The 16,769-nt window shown below is 49.1% G+C and overlaps 1 protein-coding gene across 1 annotated transcript in view; it reads right to left on the bottom strand.

Annotated features, from left to right (window-relative positions):
* The window catches only part of LOC119969776 (fer-1-like protein 4), a 427,310-nt gene that overhangs the window by 262,338 nt on the left and 148,203 nt on the right, over positions 1–16,769 (bottom strand). Inside the window, 1 exon segment of the mRNA XM_038803853.1 lies at positions 9,032–9,140. Coding sequence (XP_038659781.1) covers positions 9,032–9,140 — 109 coding nt within the window.

Here is a 16,769-nt window from a genome sequence, read left to right as displayed (position 1 = left end):
GAAATGTCAGCTATAGTATATGTATGGTAGAGCAGACCAGGAGATTATTCTGAGAGACAGTCCAGGCTGAAACAATGGAGCAATCATCGTCAAAGGGCAGGATGCAAATACTGCAGAGTGCAGCATGCACAGGGAAAGAAGAATTGCCCAGTGTGGGAAACGCAGTGTTTGAATCGTAAGAAGTGGAATCATTTCACGCACAAGTGTTTGGCCAGAATTTTACAAAAGCAAGACAACAAAGATGGCCACTGGAGAGAGATCAGCAGCATGGTGGCAGAGTGGTTAGCACTGCTGCCTCACAGCTCCAGGGACCCGGGTTCAATTCCGGCCTCGGGTGACTGTGTGGAGTTTGCACTTCCTCCCTGTGTCTGCGTGGATTTCCTCTGGGTGCCCAAGGATGTGCAGGTTACATGAATTGGTCGTAATAAACTGTCCCTTAGTGTCCATCTATTGCTTGCTTCAGTGTCAGTTTCTCATCTTTCAGTAGACTTGCTCCCACCAAGGGGGTCTCTCATTCCTAAGTGGGGTTACAAGGATAGGACAGGGATTGGGTCAGTGGAGAGTGGTCTTTCAAATGGTTGGTGCAGACTCGATGGGCTGAATGGCCTCCTTCTGCATTGTAGGGATTTTATGATTCTTGGGAAAAAAAGCAGGAGTCTAATGAAGAATTATACACAATGCAACAAGTTGGTTCAGATAGTTCAAGGTGACAAATGTTTTTTGACTGTTACCATGATGACTACAGAGGGAGTCTATCAAGTGAACAGAAAAGCCAAATAGACCCAGGGCATCATAATAACCTTCACAGATCTGTGTAAATGGCTCAACCTGGAGATGTGAAAATGAAGCCCTCGAGAATGAGATTGAGGCTGTATGATGAGGCTATATGATACTCACACCAAGAGGACACATGAATATGAGAACACAATGCAATGGCAAGAATGAAGATCTCAGGTTCCAGATCATAGATGACCCACAATGACCACTAATCTGAGCGAAAGCCAGTCTCAAGCTTGTACTGGTAACCTGAGCGGCTAACAGCGATTCACAGTGTGTCACAGCACAACACCATTGATGGAAGAACAGATCCTAGAGGAGTTCAAAGATATAAACATAAGAACATAAGAACTAGGAGCAGGAGTGGGCCATCTGGCCCCTCGAGCCTGCTCCGCCATTCAATGAGATCATGGCTGATCTTTTGTGGACTCAGCTCCACTTTCCGGCCCAAACACCATAACCCTTAATCCCTTTATTCTTCAAAAAACTATCTATCTTTACCCTAAAAACATTTAATGAAGGAGCCTCAACTGTTTCACTGGGCAAGGAATTCCATAGATTCACAACCCTTTGGATGAAGAAGTTCCTCCTAAACTCAGTCCTAAATCTATTTCCCCTTATTTTGAGGCTACGTCCCCTAGTTCTGCTTTCACCTGCCAGTGGAAACAACCTGCCCGCATCTATCCTATCTATTCCCTTCGTAATTTTAAATGTTTCTATAAGATCCCCCCTCATCCTTCTAAATTCCAACGAGTACAGTCCCAATCTACTCAACCTCTCCTCATAATCCAACCCCTTCAGCTCTGGAATTAACCTAGTGAATCTCCTCTGCAAACCCTCAAGTGCCAGTATGTCCTTTTCAAGTAAGGAGACCAAAACTGAACACAATACTCCAGGTGTGGCCTCACTAACACCTTATACAATTGCAACATAACCTCCCTAGTCTTAAACTCCATCCCTCTAGCAATGAAGGCCAAAATTCCATTTGCCTTCTTAATCACCTGTTGCACCTGTAAACCAACTTTCTGTGACTCGTGCACTAGCACACCCAGGTCTCTCTGCACAGTGGCATGCTTTAATATTTTATCGTTTAAATAATAATCCCATTTGCTGTTATTCCTACCACAATGGATAACCTCACATTTGTCAACATTGTATTCCATCTGCCAGACCCTAGCCCATTCACTTAACCTATCCAAATCCCTCTGCAGACTTCCAGTATCCTCTGTACTTTTCGCTTTATCACTCATTTTAGTGTCATCTGCAAACTTGGACATATTGCCCTTGGTCCCCAACTCCAAATCATCTATGTAAATTGTGAACAATTGTAGCCCCAACACAGATCCCTGAGGGACACCACTAGCTACTGATTGCCGACCAGAGAAACACCCATTAATCCCCACTGTTTGCTTTCTATTAATTAACTAATCCTCTATCCATGCTTCTACTTTACCCTTAATGCCATGCATCTTTATCTTATGCAGCAACCTTTTGTGTGGCACCTTGTCACAGGCTTTCTGGAAATACAGATATACCACATCCATTGGCTCCCCGTCATCTACTGCACTGGTAAGGTGCCGGAATGTGGCGACTAGGGGCTTTTCACAGTAACTTCATTGAAGCCTACTCGTGACAATAAGCGATTTTCATTTTCATTTTCATGTCCTCAAAAAATTCCACGAAATTAGTTAGGCACGACCTGCCCTTTATGAACCCATGCTGCGTCTGCCCAATGGGACAATTTCTATCCAGATGCCTCGCTATTTCTTCCTTGATGATAGATTCCAGCATCTTCCCTACTACCGAAGTTAAGCTCTCTGGCCTATAATGTCCTGTTCTCTGCCTACCTCCTTTTTTAAACAGTGGTGTCACGTTTGCTAATTTCCAATCCACCGGGACCACCCCATAGTCTAGTGAATTTCGGTAAATTATCACTAGTGCATCTGCAATTTCCCTAGCCATCTCTTTTAGCACTCTGGGATGCATTCCATCAGGGCCAGGAGACTTGTCTACCTTTAGCCCCATTAGCTTGCCCATCACTCCCTCCTTAGTGATAACAATCCTCTCAAGGTCCTCACCTGTCATAGCCTCATTTTTATCAGTCGCTGGCATGTTATTTGTGTTTTCCACTGTGAAGACTGACCCAAAAAACCTGTTCAGTTCCTTAGCCATTTCTTCATCTCCATTATTAAAACCCCCTTCTCATCCTCTAAAGGACTAATATTTACCTTAGCCACTCTTTTTTGTTTTATATATTTGTAAAAACTTTTACTGTCTGTTTTTATATTCTGAGCAAGTTTACTCTCATACTCTATCTTACTCTTCTTGATAGTTTTTTTAGTAGCTTTCTGTTGCCCCCTAAAGATTTCCCAGTCCTCTAGTCTCCCACCAATCTTTGCCACTTTATATGCTTTTTCCTTCAATTTGATACTCTCCCTTATTTCCTTAGATATCCACGGTCGATTTTCCCTCTTTCTACCGTCCTTCCTTTTTGTTGGTATAAACCTTTGCTGAGCACTGTGAAAAATCGCTTGGAAGGTTCTCCACTGTTCCTCAACTGTTCCACCCTAAAGTCTTTGCTCCCAGTCTACCTTAGCTAGTTCTTCTCTCATCCCATTGTAGTCTCCTTTGTTTAAACACAAAACACTAGTATTTGATTTTACTTTCTCACCCTCCATCTGTATTTTAAATTCCACCATATTGTGATCGCTCCTTCCGAGAGGATCCCTAACTATGAGATCATGAATCAATCCTGTCTCATTACACAGGACAAGATCTCGGACCGCTTGTTCCCTCATAGGTTCCATTACAGGGTTTACAGGGTTGCGATATCTGCCAGGAGAATATCTAAAGGTAGATGAGAGAGTTGGACCAATTCAACATTGGCCAAGAAGAGTTCCAACTGCCCTCAAGTCCAGTTTAACAGAGAAGATCAAAGAGCTGAAAAAGAGGGGAGAAAGTAACAATCCTCCAGACTGGATCAGCTGTCTGGTCAATGCGAAGGATGGTTAATACCAAGTGAAGCTGGTTTAAAGCAGAAGCTTCCGAACGACATTCTGGATGTCATTCGAGAGATGTGAGTGGTTACACAATGCCGTTTGGCATTTTCACGGCTCCAGAAGAAAATCAACAGAGACATGAGACCATCACTGATTGTCTCAGAGTGGAAGCCATGGTGGATGATCTACTAATGTATGGATGTGGAGATACAATGGAAGAAAGCACAGCGGACCATAGTCACAGTGTAGTGCGGCTGCGGGAGAGATCTCATCAGATGAATCTAAAGCTGAATGAGAAAATTGCAACTGAAGTCAAATACGTAGATCGTCAAATACATTGGTCATGTTTTGAGGTTGTTACATCCTCCTCAGGGGCCACGGACTTTGCTTCATCCAGTTCCTTGCAATTACCTCGGAGTCTGAATTCCCCCGGTAATTAGGGGCGGGACTTCCCCTTAACAAGGCGGAACCTCATTGTATAAAAACCCTGACCTGGGTGCAGCTCAAGGAGGGTGGCCCTTCAGGGAGAGGAGTTGTTAGTGGAGTAAATTGTTTAGACCTAAATAAACCAGAGTTCATTTTATCCTACCATGCATCTCTTTCTTTGGATTCTACACTGGCGATGAGGCTGAAGTAGGCCAGCCACAGGCATCGCATACTATACCGTCAAACCACTTTGTCTGGGCCCTAGGAGGTCTCTATTCCAGCCACAGAGGTGCCACATATCGGGAAACATGAACAATTCAATGTGAGTAGCAGAGACTGGTTCCAGTAAGTTGAGAGGATACAAGTTTGTTTCACTCCAATGTCATAGTTGGGGATGAGGGACAAATCGTGTTATTACTGACCGCCATCAGGGTGCTGACCTACGCGCTGATAAAATGCCTCAGCTCCCTGGACAGGCTGGACTCCAATTGGGGACTTTGGCTGATCGCATATGAAGCTGAAGCCCCAGATTATGGTCCAAAGGTTTTGTCCACACGGCCTCACAGGCCCAGGGAGAGCCCAATGGCGACTTTTTAAATCGCGCTTGTGAACGCCCGCTGCCTCTGGTGAATTTGGGGCCATGCTGACTGAATCTCTGTGGGCCCTGCAACGCTGACACCCAATGGAAGTTGCTGACAGAGACTCACTCGACCCACCAGCGGGTGATAGACATCCCCGTTTCCCAGAAAAGCGCAGAGCGGGGTTTTGCCATCGGCATCGGACAATCGGAGCGACCACCAACCAACTGTGGCCGGACCCAAGCCTCCGCAGGGCAGGGCATGCTGCAGGAATAGAGGCCGTCACCATGGCGTGACCTGGATCAACCAGGACGGCTCCACCAAGCTGAAATACCAAGATACCGGCCAGAGGCAGCAGGTCGGGCGCCGGGACCAGGACCCCAGGCGAGCCCGTGATGACACGTTCCGCACCAGCCCCCCAGACATTGTTGATACCCTAGCGGCCAGGCATACAACGTTGAGCACCAAGAAGATACCTACCAACAACTTCACTGTGTGACGGATCCCAGAGTCACGCCCATCAGGGTGGCACTGCAAGTTAATGAGCATCTCATTGAAATAGAGCTCAATACCAGAGTGGTGGCAGTCTCGCTCGTTAGCTGCCGGACGTTTGCCGTGATCCAGTCGGTCTCCAGACCTTGGTCCTTCGAGACACGGATGCCAGGTTGTCAACATATATGGACAGGGGAGCCTTTGGCCATCGAAGACATCACCCAAGTACCCGTAACATTTGACGACCAACCAACATGCTTGCTCTTGGTGGTGGTCTGCGGTGGAGGCCCCAGCTTGTTGGGCAGTGACTGGGCTGGTAGGGAATCTGCCGAATGTACTCCCACGGCCTGGAAGAAGTTCTGGCAAAGCTTCCAGGGACTCGGCACCTTCAAAGGAGCAGTGGCTAAAATCAGCGTGGACCCACATCCACATCCCACTATTTCTGCGCCCAATCAGTACCATACACACTATGCCCCAAGATCAACGCTGAGCTAGATCGCCTGGAGCACCTGGACATCATCCGTCCCGTCCACTTCGCTAACTGGGCTGCACCGGTGGTCTTGGTGTTGAAATCCGACGGGCCCGTGCTTCTTTGTGGAGACTACAAAATTACGGGGAACTGGGTCTCAACCATTACCCGTTCCCGTGCATCGAGGACCTGTTCGCCAAGCTCAGTGGTGGCAAAATGTTCATCAAATTTGACATGAGCCACAGCTGGGTCTGGATCTGGGCTCCCGGTGGTTCGTCACCATCAATACACACAGGGGGCGGTACAAATACACCAATTTACCATTCGGAGTTTCGTCCGCATGCGCGATCTTTCAGTGGGTTATGGAGAAGATCCTGTGGGGTCTGCCCAGGGTGGCTGTATACCTGGACCATGTCCTCATCACTGGGACCTCGGACGAGGAACACTTGGACAACCTGGCTGAAAGTCCTCTGTTGGTTTGAACAAGTCGATGTCCGCCTATGGAGGGAGAAGTGTGTTTTCAAAGCCCGAGGCCATTCTACAGGGTAAATTTAGAATTCGGGTTAAACCATCTTGGAGTTAAAATCAGGAGCTTTGACCACACAAACGGGAATGGAAATCTGAAAAATATTTCTCCTAAAAACTGTGGATATCTGGGGTCAATTGAAGCGTTCAAGGCTGAGATTGATTAGATTTTATTGGGAGGGGCATCAAGCGATATGGAGCAAAGGTGGGGAAATAGAATAAAATGTGAAAATGTTCACGGGTTGAATGATCTCTTTCTGTTTCAATGTGAGACGTTAGGAGAAATTTATTTACCTATGTGACAATCAGAGCATACACACACCTCCACAATCAGAGCATACACACACCCCCACAATCAGAGCATACACACACCCCCACAATCAGAGCATACACACACCCCCACAATCAGAGCATACACACACCCCCGCAATCAGAGCATACACACACCCCCACAATCAGAGCATACACACACCTCCACAATCAGAGCATACACACACCTCCACAATCAGAGCATACACACACCCCCACAATCAGAGCATACACACACCCCCACAATCAGAGCATACACACACCCCCACAATCAGAGCATACACACCCCCACAATCAGAGCATACGCACCCCCCCACAATCAGAGCATACACACACCCCCACAATCAGAGCATACACACACCCCCACAATCAGAGCATATACATACCCCCACAATCAGAGCATACACACCCCCACAATCAGAGTATACACACACCTCCACAATCAGAGCATACACACCCCCACAATCAGAGCATACACACCCCCACAATCAGAGCATACACACACCCCCACAATCAGAGCATATACATACCCCCACAATCAGAGCATACACACCCCCACAATCAGAGTATACACACACCTCCACAATCAGAGCATACACACACCCCCACAATCAGAGCATATACATACCCCCACAATCAGAGCATACACACCCCCACAATCAGAGTATACACACACCTCCACAATCAGAGCATACACACCCCCACAATCAGAGCATACACACCCCCACAATCAGAGCATACACACACCCCCACAATCAGAGCATATACATACCCCCACAATCAGAGCATACACACCCCCACAATCAGAGTATACACACACCTCCACAATCAGAGCATACAGACACCCCCACAATCAGAGCATACACACACCCCCACAATCAGAGCATATACATACCCCCACAATCAGAGCATACACACCCCCACAATCAGAGTATACACACACCTCCACAATCAGAGCATACACACCCCCACAATCAGAGCATACACACACCCCCACAATCAGAGTATACACACCCCCCCCACAATCAGAGCATACACACACCTCCACAATCAGAGCATACACACCCCCACAATCAGAGCATACGCACACCCCCACAATCAGAGCATACACACACCTCCACAATCAGAGTACTGTATACACATCCCCCCACAATCAGAGCATACACACACCTCCACAATCAGAGTATACACACCCCCCCCCACAATCAGAGCATACGCACACCCCCACAATCAGAGCATACACACACCCCCACAATCAGAGCATACACACACCCCCACAATCAGAGCATACAGACACCCCCACAATCAGAGCATACACACACACCCACAATCAGAGCATACAGACACCCCCACAATCAGAGCATACACACCCCCACAATCGGAGCATACACACACCCCCACAATCAGAGCATACACACACCCCCACAATTAGAGCATACACACACCCCCACAATCAGAGCATACACACACCTCCACAATCAGAGCATGCACACACCCCCACAATCAGAGCATACACACACCTCCACAATCAGAGCATACACACACCCCCACAATCAGAGCATACACACACCTCCACAATCAGAGCATACACACACCCCCACAATCAGAGCATACACACACCTCCACAATCAGAGCATACACACACCCCCACAATCAGAGTATACACACCCCCCCCCCACAATCAGAATACACACACCCCCACAATCAGAGCATACACACACCCCCACAATCAGAGCATACACACACCCCCACAATCAGAGTATACACACCCCCCCCCACAATCAGAATACACACACCCCTAGAGGCAACGCTTCATGTTGAGACCAATCTAAGTCTTAAGGAAAATTTAAAAAATAATAATTGAGCCTAAAATGATATATGGCTTGGGAAGCAGATAATGTTAATTCCATATTTCTATATGTAACAGTAGAAATAGTTTCACAACCATTATCCATAGTGGAACATGTCATTAGAATGGTTATGCAACAAAAATGATGCTTCTCCCTCTCTCACTGTCAACATTCCCCTTTCAAAGGAGCAGTTTCCCAGGACAACGCTCTTACCAAACTTCTATTCTTTGTGAAAGGAGATAAGCCTTTAATCTTTTTTCGTGCAATGAAATAGAGCATGACATAACAGGGGCTGGTTTAGCTCACTCGGATAAATCGCTGGCTTTTAAAGCAGACCAAGCAGGCCAGCAGCACGGTTCGATTCCCGTACCAGCCTCCCCGGACAGGCGCCGGAATGTGGCGACTAGGGACTTTTCACAGTAACTTCATTGAAGCCTAATCGTGACAATAAACGATTTTCATTTCATTTCATTTCACAATGGACTCCAGTGTATCGTAATGTCATTTGTCTTCAAAATGATAATGAAAGGTTTGGCCAAAACATTGGACTTCATAAATGACACAGCTTCACTTTCATCTACATCATCAACAAAGGCTGGTTCTTACCTATGGACACCTCGAATGTGATAGGGCGGGACCCTACGGAAGGGTCAACCATGGTTGCCTCAAAAAATGCAGCAAACAGCAGGAATTCCTCCTTCTCACCTGCAATAGACTGAACAGAGAAAGACTTTGAATTTTGGAGCTTTCATTACTTACATCCTGATATCAGATTGACAACATTTTTCTGCCGCTATCTGTCCCACCCAGGGTACACCCAGGCCACACAATAGGGTAGCCAGTTCTGCCAATCTTGTCATCGTCAGTTAAATTCATGAGGATGAAGTGTGGGGTTATTTCCCCATGATGGAGGGCTGGTCTGGGAGCAATGCCCAAAGGACATTGACTGAGGCAATGCCAGTGCCACCACTTTTGGTTATGGTCATTGACGTTTGAATTCAGAGTACGTTTATGGGCAAGATTCTCCCAAAAGGGAACAAAGTCCCCTCGCGAGTGCGTTTAGCCGCATGTTTCCCGGCGCTCGGCGTGCAACGGGTGCTGAATAAGTTGCCTGAACGGAGAACGCACGGCCGAGGCTGCGTTGTTTATATTAGGGAGCTCCGCTCGCTGGAACTTCCCAGTGTGGCGAGAGATCAGGACGTCATCTCCGAGGCCCCCAAAACAATCCCAGACCTCTATCAGTAATCTTTTAAATAGGGCCCTGGCCATTTCCTCACCTTGCAAGCTTGATGCAGAAATGGAGCGCTATCCTGTGAGACAATGGCAATGCTGATCACATCATTGTTCACTGTGTGTTGTACAAAATTACAAACGGACCAAAGGGCAGCACGTTTGGATAGGAAAAATGCCTTTTCTATCTCAAATTACCCTGGAAAGGCAGTGTCTCAAACATTTGGACAACAGGGTAACCAATCTGATTGACGCTGCCACTATGCAGTGGCTACGTAAGTGATATTAGAAATCAAGAAAATGCCACCATCAGTATAAAATAACATTGTGTTTCTGTGCTGCTGCAGTGTTTGATAGATAGGCCATACGTCCCAATGATTGGCTGATTGAATCAAACAGCATGTTCCTTTGGTTGTCAATAATAGGCAAAGTATACACTCTACTCAACCAGTTTGGAAAACCCAAAACAAAACACGTACTGTTTGATGCGATTCTATGATTGGGCAGCACTTATTGAACAATCCTGAATGTGCTAATAGCTTCAGTAACAATCAATTTAAGAACATCAGTTGAGTTCATAAGATGGCTCATTTACCCTTGCTCAAAGCAACATACATTCACAATCAATATGTCCAAGCCTTGTACTTTTACATTACCCTGAGGGCGATTCTCAGGCCCCTTTAGCTGTGGGTGCAAATTCCACAAACCTTCGAGAGAGGCCCAAAAATGGGATTTGCGACAGCGAGAATTCCTATTGCGATGTGCCCATTCCCTTCCTGTAATGTAGTCAGGTTCACACCCAGAAAAATGTCCTTCAGAGCCCATAATGAATGGAAAAGCTTTTTGTTTTCACAGCTGCTGACTGCCCCGAGTGATTCTAGAGGAAGGCTTTCTGTTCTGAAACCTTTTCGTTGTCGTTCAGAATGCGCAGTTTAAAGCTGTTAGTGGCCTGGGGGATTGAGGCTCATGAGATGGGGGGGCGGGGTAAGAAAGTGATGAAACTGAAGGAGGCTACCCTATGGGGCTGGCTGGATGAGACACTGAAAGAGAAGGTAGGACAGTAATGCGGGAGGGGGTGGGGGGGGGGGGGGGGGGGGGGGGGGGGGGGCGGTGTCATTGGGCAGTCATTTAAAGATTGTGCAGTGGTTAGCCAGGAGTCTTCAGTACAAAGGCTTGGCAGCAATTAGATCAGAGGATGACAAAGTCGGAGTGTGAACGGTGCTTATGGGTGTTGCCTGTCTGTGCCTTAGAGAGTAATTGTGCCCTCCAACATTCCTGACAGCTCTGGTCATCTAACTAATAGGCCATCATGATTTCAGCCGTACCAATGTCAGCTGTCCACAGTCTCAAAGTCAAGGAGAGAGATGGAACCTCATGTATCGAGGAGGAAATGTTGGGTGAGGGCGTCGGGAGGGAATGTGTTGAGCCTCGCAGTCTCAACCCATCGAATACCTTAGAGAATGTAAAAGCTCAATGTTCACACTGACCTTCAGTTGACCCTGCACACGACGGATGGCGGCCCCTGAAACAACCTTCCAGAACTTCATGTGATGAAGCAGTTGCTAATTTTAAATCTGAGATTGACTTTTATGAAGCAAAGATATTAAGGGACATGGGTCAAAGTAAGGTCTATGGAGTAATGTTACTCCAGCTATGATCTCATTGAATGGCAGAACCGGCTCAAAGGGCTGAATGGCCTCCTCCTGTTCCTATTTTGAGATTAAGAGAGGGAACAATCAGATGCTGTGAGCCCATAGGCGATTCTGAAGGGTGAGGGTATTGACCTGGGCCGGTCAAGCAATGAAGTTGGAAGGGTCTCAGACATGTGCTTGCGTTCTGGCTGCCAGACAAGATGTAACGTTGACATATTCCAGGGCCAGGAGGACATGGGGTGTAGGGAGGGTCTGAAGGTAGTGAGATGGAACACCAATCTGACTGTCTTCCTCTCTGTTTCTCATCCCTCACAGTGTTCTGAGATATAACAGGATGGAGCCAGAGGAACTTGTGATTATACTGATCACCGCGCTGGAGAGCACAGACTCCAGCAGTTGAGACAGGCGCACCCAGGGAAGACCCAGAGCTAGGAGACCTAGGGGCTGCAGGAGTCTCAAGGGCCAGCCACCTATCACGTCGAAGAGGAGACTAGAAGGTAAAAATGAAGGAGACCAAGAGTGTACAGGACTCGGGTGACCTTCATGGAGCTGTCAACATCATTGTGCTGCAGGAGACTCCATCTCACAAAGGAGACAATGCAGCACCTTAGGTTTCTATCAAACATTACACCATATGGAAGAGGGGGACACCCACTCCCTGTGGCCATGAAGGTCATGAGAACCTCATTGCATACGTGCCCAGGACCCTGGTGGATGCTGAGCGGTGTTATTCACAGATGGAAAAGGAAGGATTGGATGTTATTTTTGCTGTGATAAAGTTCCACCACCATGTGTACAGTCAACATTTTATAATCATAACAGACGACAAGCCTTTGCTGGGCCTTTTCAAAGAAGATGAAGCAACTCCCTCCCATTGCCTCGGCGTGGATCCAACATTGAGCCTGGATACTGTCGGCCTACACTCCCTCGAGCACCGCCCTGTAGTGTAAATTGCCAGCGTGGATGCTTTATGTCGCCTCCACTGCCCATGAGCTTAGCCCCTTTGCTGGCGCTGGAAGGAGTCATCATGACTTTAAACTTTTTAGATACGTTGCCAGTATCTACAAAACAGACTAAAGCTTGGACCAGAAGGACCCCACATTGTCTAAGTTGCAGCGTATGATGCTCAGTGGAGGAATCCCAGGATACCCTACAGAAATGAAGACCTGCCTCACGAAAAGACAAGAACTAAGTGTTGAATATGGTATTATCCTGTGGGGATTCCAGGTCGTCGTCCCCTGTCCAGATCAGCGCCCAATTCTGATAGAATTTGCACCAAGGTCATCCTGGGGTATTCAAGATGAAGATGTTCGCAAGGAGCTATGTTTGGTGGCCGAGACTTGATGCAGATATCGAGGACTTGGCAAAGCACTGCTCCTTGTGCCAGTTGAATCAAGGCACCTTTGGCCTCCTTACACCCATGGGAATCACCAGAATGACCATAGGTACGGGTGCACATCGACTTTGCTGGTCTATTCTTAGGATCAATATTCCTCATTATGTTCGATGCCCATTCTAAATGATTGGGCTGCCTTGTGTGACCTCCGCAAATTCCACAACCCAACAAAAGTTCTTAACCCACGGCATACCAGAGATCCTCGCATCTGATCATGGTGCCAGCTGGGGAGCTCCAGATGTTCTTGAAGTTGAACGACATTAAGCACATCCAGATAGCACCGTGCCACCCATCGTCCAAAGGTCTGGCAGAGAGGGCGGTACAGCAATGAAGAAACAGCCAGCGGGTTCCATGGACATAAGGTTGGCTCAGTTTCTGTTTGACTCGGAACCACACCTCACACCACGACGGGAGTCTCCCCAGCAGAATTGCTGTTTCTTTGGAGATGTTTTTATGGAGTTAGGGTTCGGAGTTACATATTTTATATCCAACAATTTATAAATTACAAAACCGCGCAAGAACCAACGCTCGAATTGACAAGTCAGCATCTTCACAATTATCGTTGTAACCCCTCCTTTAGTCAGCAGACATGGAACATTACAGCGCAGTACAGGCCCTTCGGCCCACGATGTTGCACCGTCCTGTGAAACCCCTCTAAAGCCCATCTACACTATTCCCTTATCGTCCATATTGCCTATCCAATGACCATTTGAATGCGTTTAGTGTTGGCGAGTCCACTACAGTTGCAGGCAGGGCATTCCACGCCCTTACTACTCTCTGAGTAAAAAACCTACCTCTGACATCTGTCCTATATCTATCTCCCCTCAATTTAAAGCTATGTCCCCTAGTGCTGGACATCACCATCTGAGGAAAAAGGCTCTCGATGTCCACCCTATCTAATCCTCTGATCATCTTGTATGCCTCAATTAAGTCACCTCTTAACCTTCTTCTCTCTAACGAAAACAGCCTCACGTCCCTCAGCCTTCCCTCATATGATCTTCCCTCCATACCAGGCAACATTCTGGTAAATCTCCTCTGTACCCTTTCCAATGCTTCCACATCCTTCCTATAATGTGGCATATTACATTCCTCAATACGGTCAAAACACTCAGTTACAGGCATTTATATACAATTTGGTTTGGACCTTGGCTTGTCCTCGGCCGATCGCTTGTGGCTTTGTCCTCCTGCTCGCGTTCCATTTGACTGCCTTTACCCCCCTCACCCACAAACCACCCCCTCCCACGCCCCCCTGCCCCCTCCCACTATCCCCCCCCGCATTCATTTTCCTATCTGTCCAGTGGCTCGCCCGTGTCTCTTCCCCCCCCCCCCCCCCCCCCCCCCACCCCGATGTACTCTACCTCTTGCTGACTACGAACATTTTCAATAAGTTGTTGATGTGGAAGCCTTCTCCTGAGCAACGGATGGCAAATTTTATTTTCTGCAGCCTGAAAAATTCTGTCACGTTGGACAGCCAGTTTGCAGCCTTGGGTGGTGCTGTCATTCGCCAACCGAGCCGGATTCTCCGGTGGGTGATCAGAGAAGCAAATGCTAGGGCGGTAGCCTTCCTCCCCATGACAAGTTCTAGCTGTCTGAGACCCCGTTGACTGCCACTTTTGGGCTTGGTTCTACCCTCATTCCCACAATCCTGGATATTGCCTCAGAAAAGGTTGTCCAGTACCCGACAAGTATGGGGCACGCCCAGTCCAAGTGGGCCTCCCTGGGCCTCCCCGGCACCGTTCGCATTAGGCCTCCATCTCCGTAAAGAACCCATTCATTCGGGTTCTGGCTAGGTGCGCTCTGTGTACCACCTTTAGCTGCGTTAGGCTCAGTCCTGCACACGTGGAGCTGGAGTTCACCCAATGCAGAGCTTCGATCCAGAGTCCTCCCCTATCTCTATGCCTAGTTCCTCCACCTATTTTTCCTTGTCTCCTCTGGGGAGAGTGCATGTCCTCCGACAGTCGCCCGTACAGGTCCGCACAGTTTTCCTTCCCTAGGTCGCTGGCGTCCATCAGTCCTTCTACTAACCAGTGTCCTGGTATCCGGAGGTACGTCCTTGTTTCCTTGGGGTAATTTTTTTGACCTCAGTGTATTTCTTTTTTTATAAATTTAGAGTACACAATTATTTTTCTCAATTAAGGGGCAATTTAGCGTGGCTAATCCACGTACCCTGCACATCTTTGGGTTGTGGGGGTGAGACCCACGCAGACACAGGGAGAATGTGGGGCAGGGAATAAAATGGGAAGTTTTCTTAATTCATACATGGAATGTGGTTGTCGTTTGGTAGATCAACATTTATTACCCATCCCTAGTTGCCCTTCAGGTGGTGGTGAGCTGCCTTCTTGAACCGCTGCAGTCCCTGAGGTATAGGTACATCCACTGTGCTGTTAGGGAGGGAGTTCCAGGATTTTGACCCAGTGATAGTGAAGGAACGGCTGATATATGTCCAAGTCTGCACGGGAGCACAGTGGTTAGCATTGTTGCTTCACAATTCCAGGGTCCCAGGTTCATTTCCAGGCTTGGGTCACTGTCTGTGCGGAGTCTGCACGTTCTCCCCGTGTCTGCGTAGGTTTCCTCCGGGTGCTCCAGTTTCCTCCCACAAGTCCTGAAAGACGTGCTGTTAGGTAATTTGGACATTCTGAATTCTTCCTCTGTGTACCCGAACAGGCGCCGGAGTGTGGCGACTAGGGGCTTTTCACAGTATCTTCATTACACTGTTATTGTAAGCCTACTTGTGACAAGAAAGTTTATTATTATTAAGTCAGGATGGTGAGTGGTTTGGAGGGGAATCTCCAGCTGTTGGTGACTGTGTGTCTGCTGTTGTTTGAGGTGAAGGCGCCGTCTAAGTAATCGTAGAAAGAAGTCAAGGCTGCTGGGTGCCGAGGCGGACTGGGTGCCGAGGCGGACTGGGTGCCGAGGCGGACTGGGTGCCGAGGCGGACTGGGTGCCGAGGCGGACTGGGCGCCGAGGCTGCTGGGCGCCGAGGCGGACTGGGTGCCGAGGTGGACTGGGTGCCGAGGCGGACTGGGTGCCGAGGCGGACTGGGTGCCGAGGCGGACAGGGCGCCGAGGCGGACTGGGTGCCGAGGTGGACTGGGTGCCGAGGCGGACTGGGCGCCGAGGCGGACTGGGTGCCGAGGCGGACTGGGCGCCGAGGCGGACTGGGTGCCGAGGCGGACAGGGCGCCGAGGCGGACTGGGTGCCGAGGTGGACTGGGTGCCGAGGCGGACTGGGTGCCGAGGCGGACTGGGTGCCGAGGCGGACTGGGTGCCGAGGCGGACTGGGCGCCGAGGCGGACTGGGCGCCGAGGCGGACTGGGCGCCGAGGCGGACTGGGCGCCGAGGCGGACTGGGTGCCGAGGCGGACTGGGTGCCGAGGCGGACTGGGTGCCGAGGTGGACTGGGTGCCGAGGCGGACTGGGTGCCGAGGCGGACTGGGTGCCGAGGTGGACTGGGTGCCGAGGCGGACTGGGTGCCGAGGCGGACTGGGTGCCGAGGTGGACTGGGTGCCGAGGTGGACTGGGTGCCGAGGCGGACTGGGTGCCGAGGCGGACTGGGCGCCGAGGCGGACTGGGTGCCGAGGCGGACTGGGTGCCGAGGCGGACTGGGTGCCGAGGCGGACTGGGTGCCGAGGCGGACTGGGTGCCGAGGCGGACTGGGTGCCGAGGCGGACTGGGTGCCGAGGCGGACTGGGCAAAAGCCATCCTCAGTACTCTGGCACAAAAACAGAAAACGTTGGCCCCTGTGCCAACTTAATACCAACTGAATAGGAACAATGTGCAGGGTGAGGAAAAGGCAGGAGAATGGCACCATGTCTTGATGCTTGCTTGGAGATCTGGTGCATCCACAATGGGCCAAATGGCGTCCTTCTGCAGCGTAACAATTCTAGGATTCTGTGAGCAGATGGTTCTGATTTTAAGGAGTGCCTTCTCAAATTGAGAGCTTGATTGGGTCACCAGCCTTCACCCTGCACTCCAAACTTGGCCGACTACACTAAGCATGTCCTCGTCCTCAGAAATGTTCATGGAATCAGACTATCTTCTCAATGAGCCCCTCAGAGGTAGCGTGAAC

This window comes from Scyliorhinus canicula, chromosome 7, assembly GCF_902713615.1.
Source record: "Scyliorhinus canicula chromosome 7, sScyCan1.1, whole genome shotgun sequence".
Taxonomy (NCBI): Eukaryota; Metazoa; Chordata; class Chondrichthyes; order Carcharhiniformes; family Scyliorhinidae; genus Scyliorhinus; species Scyliorhinus canicula.
This window is presented reverse-complemented; position numbering and strand designations above follow the sequence as displayed.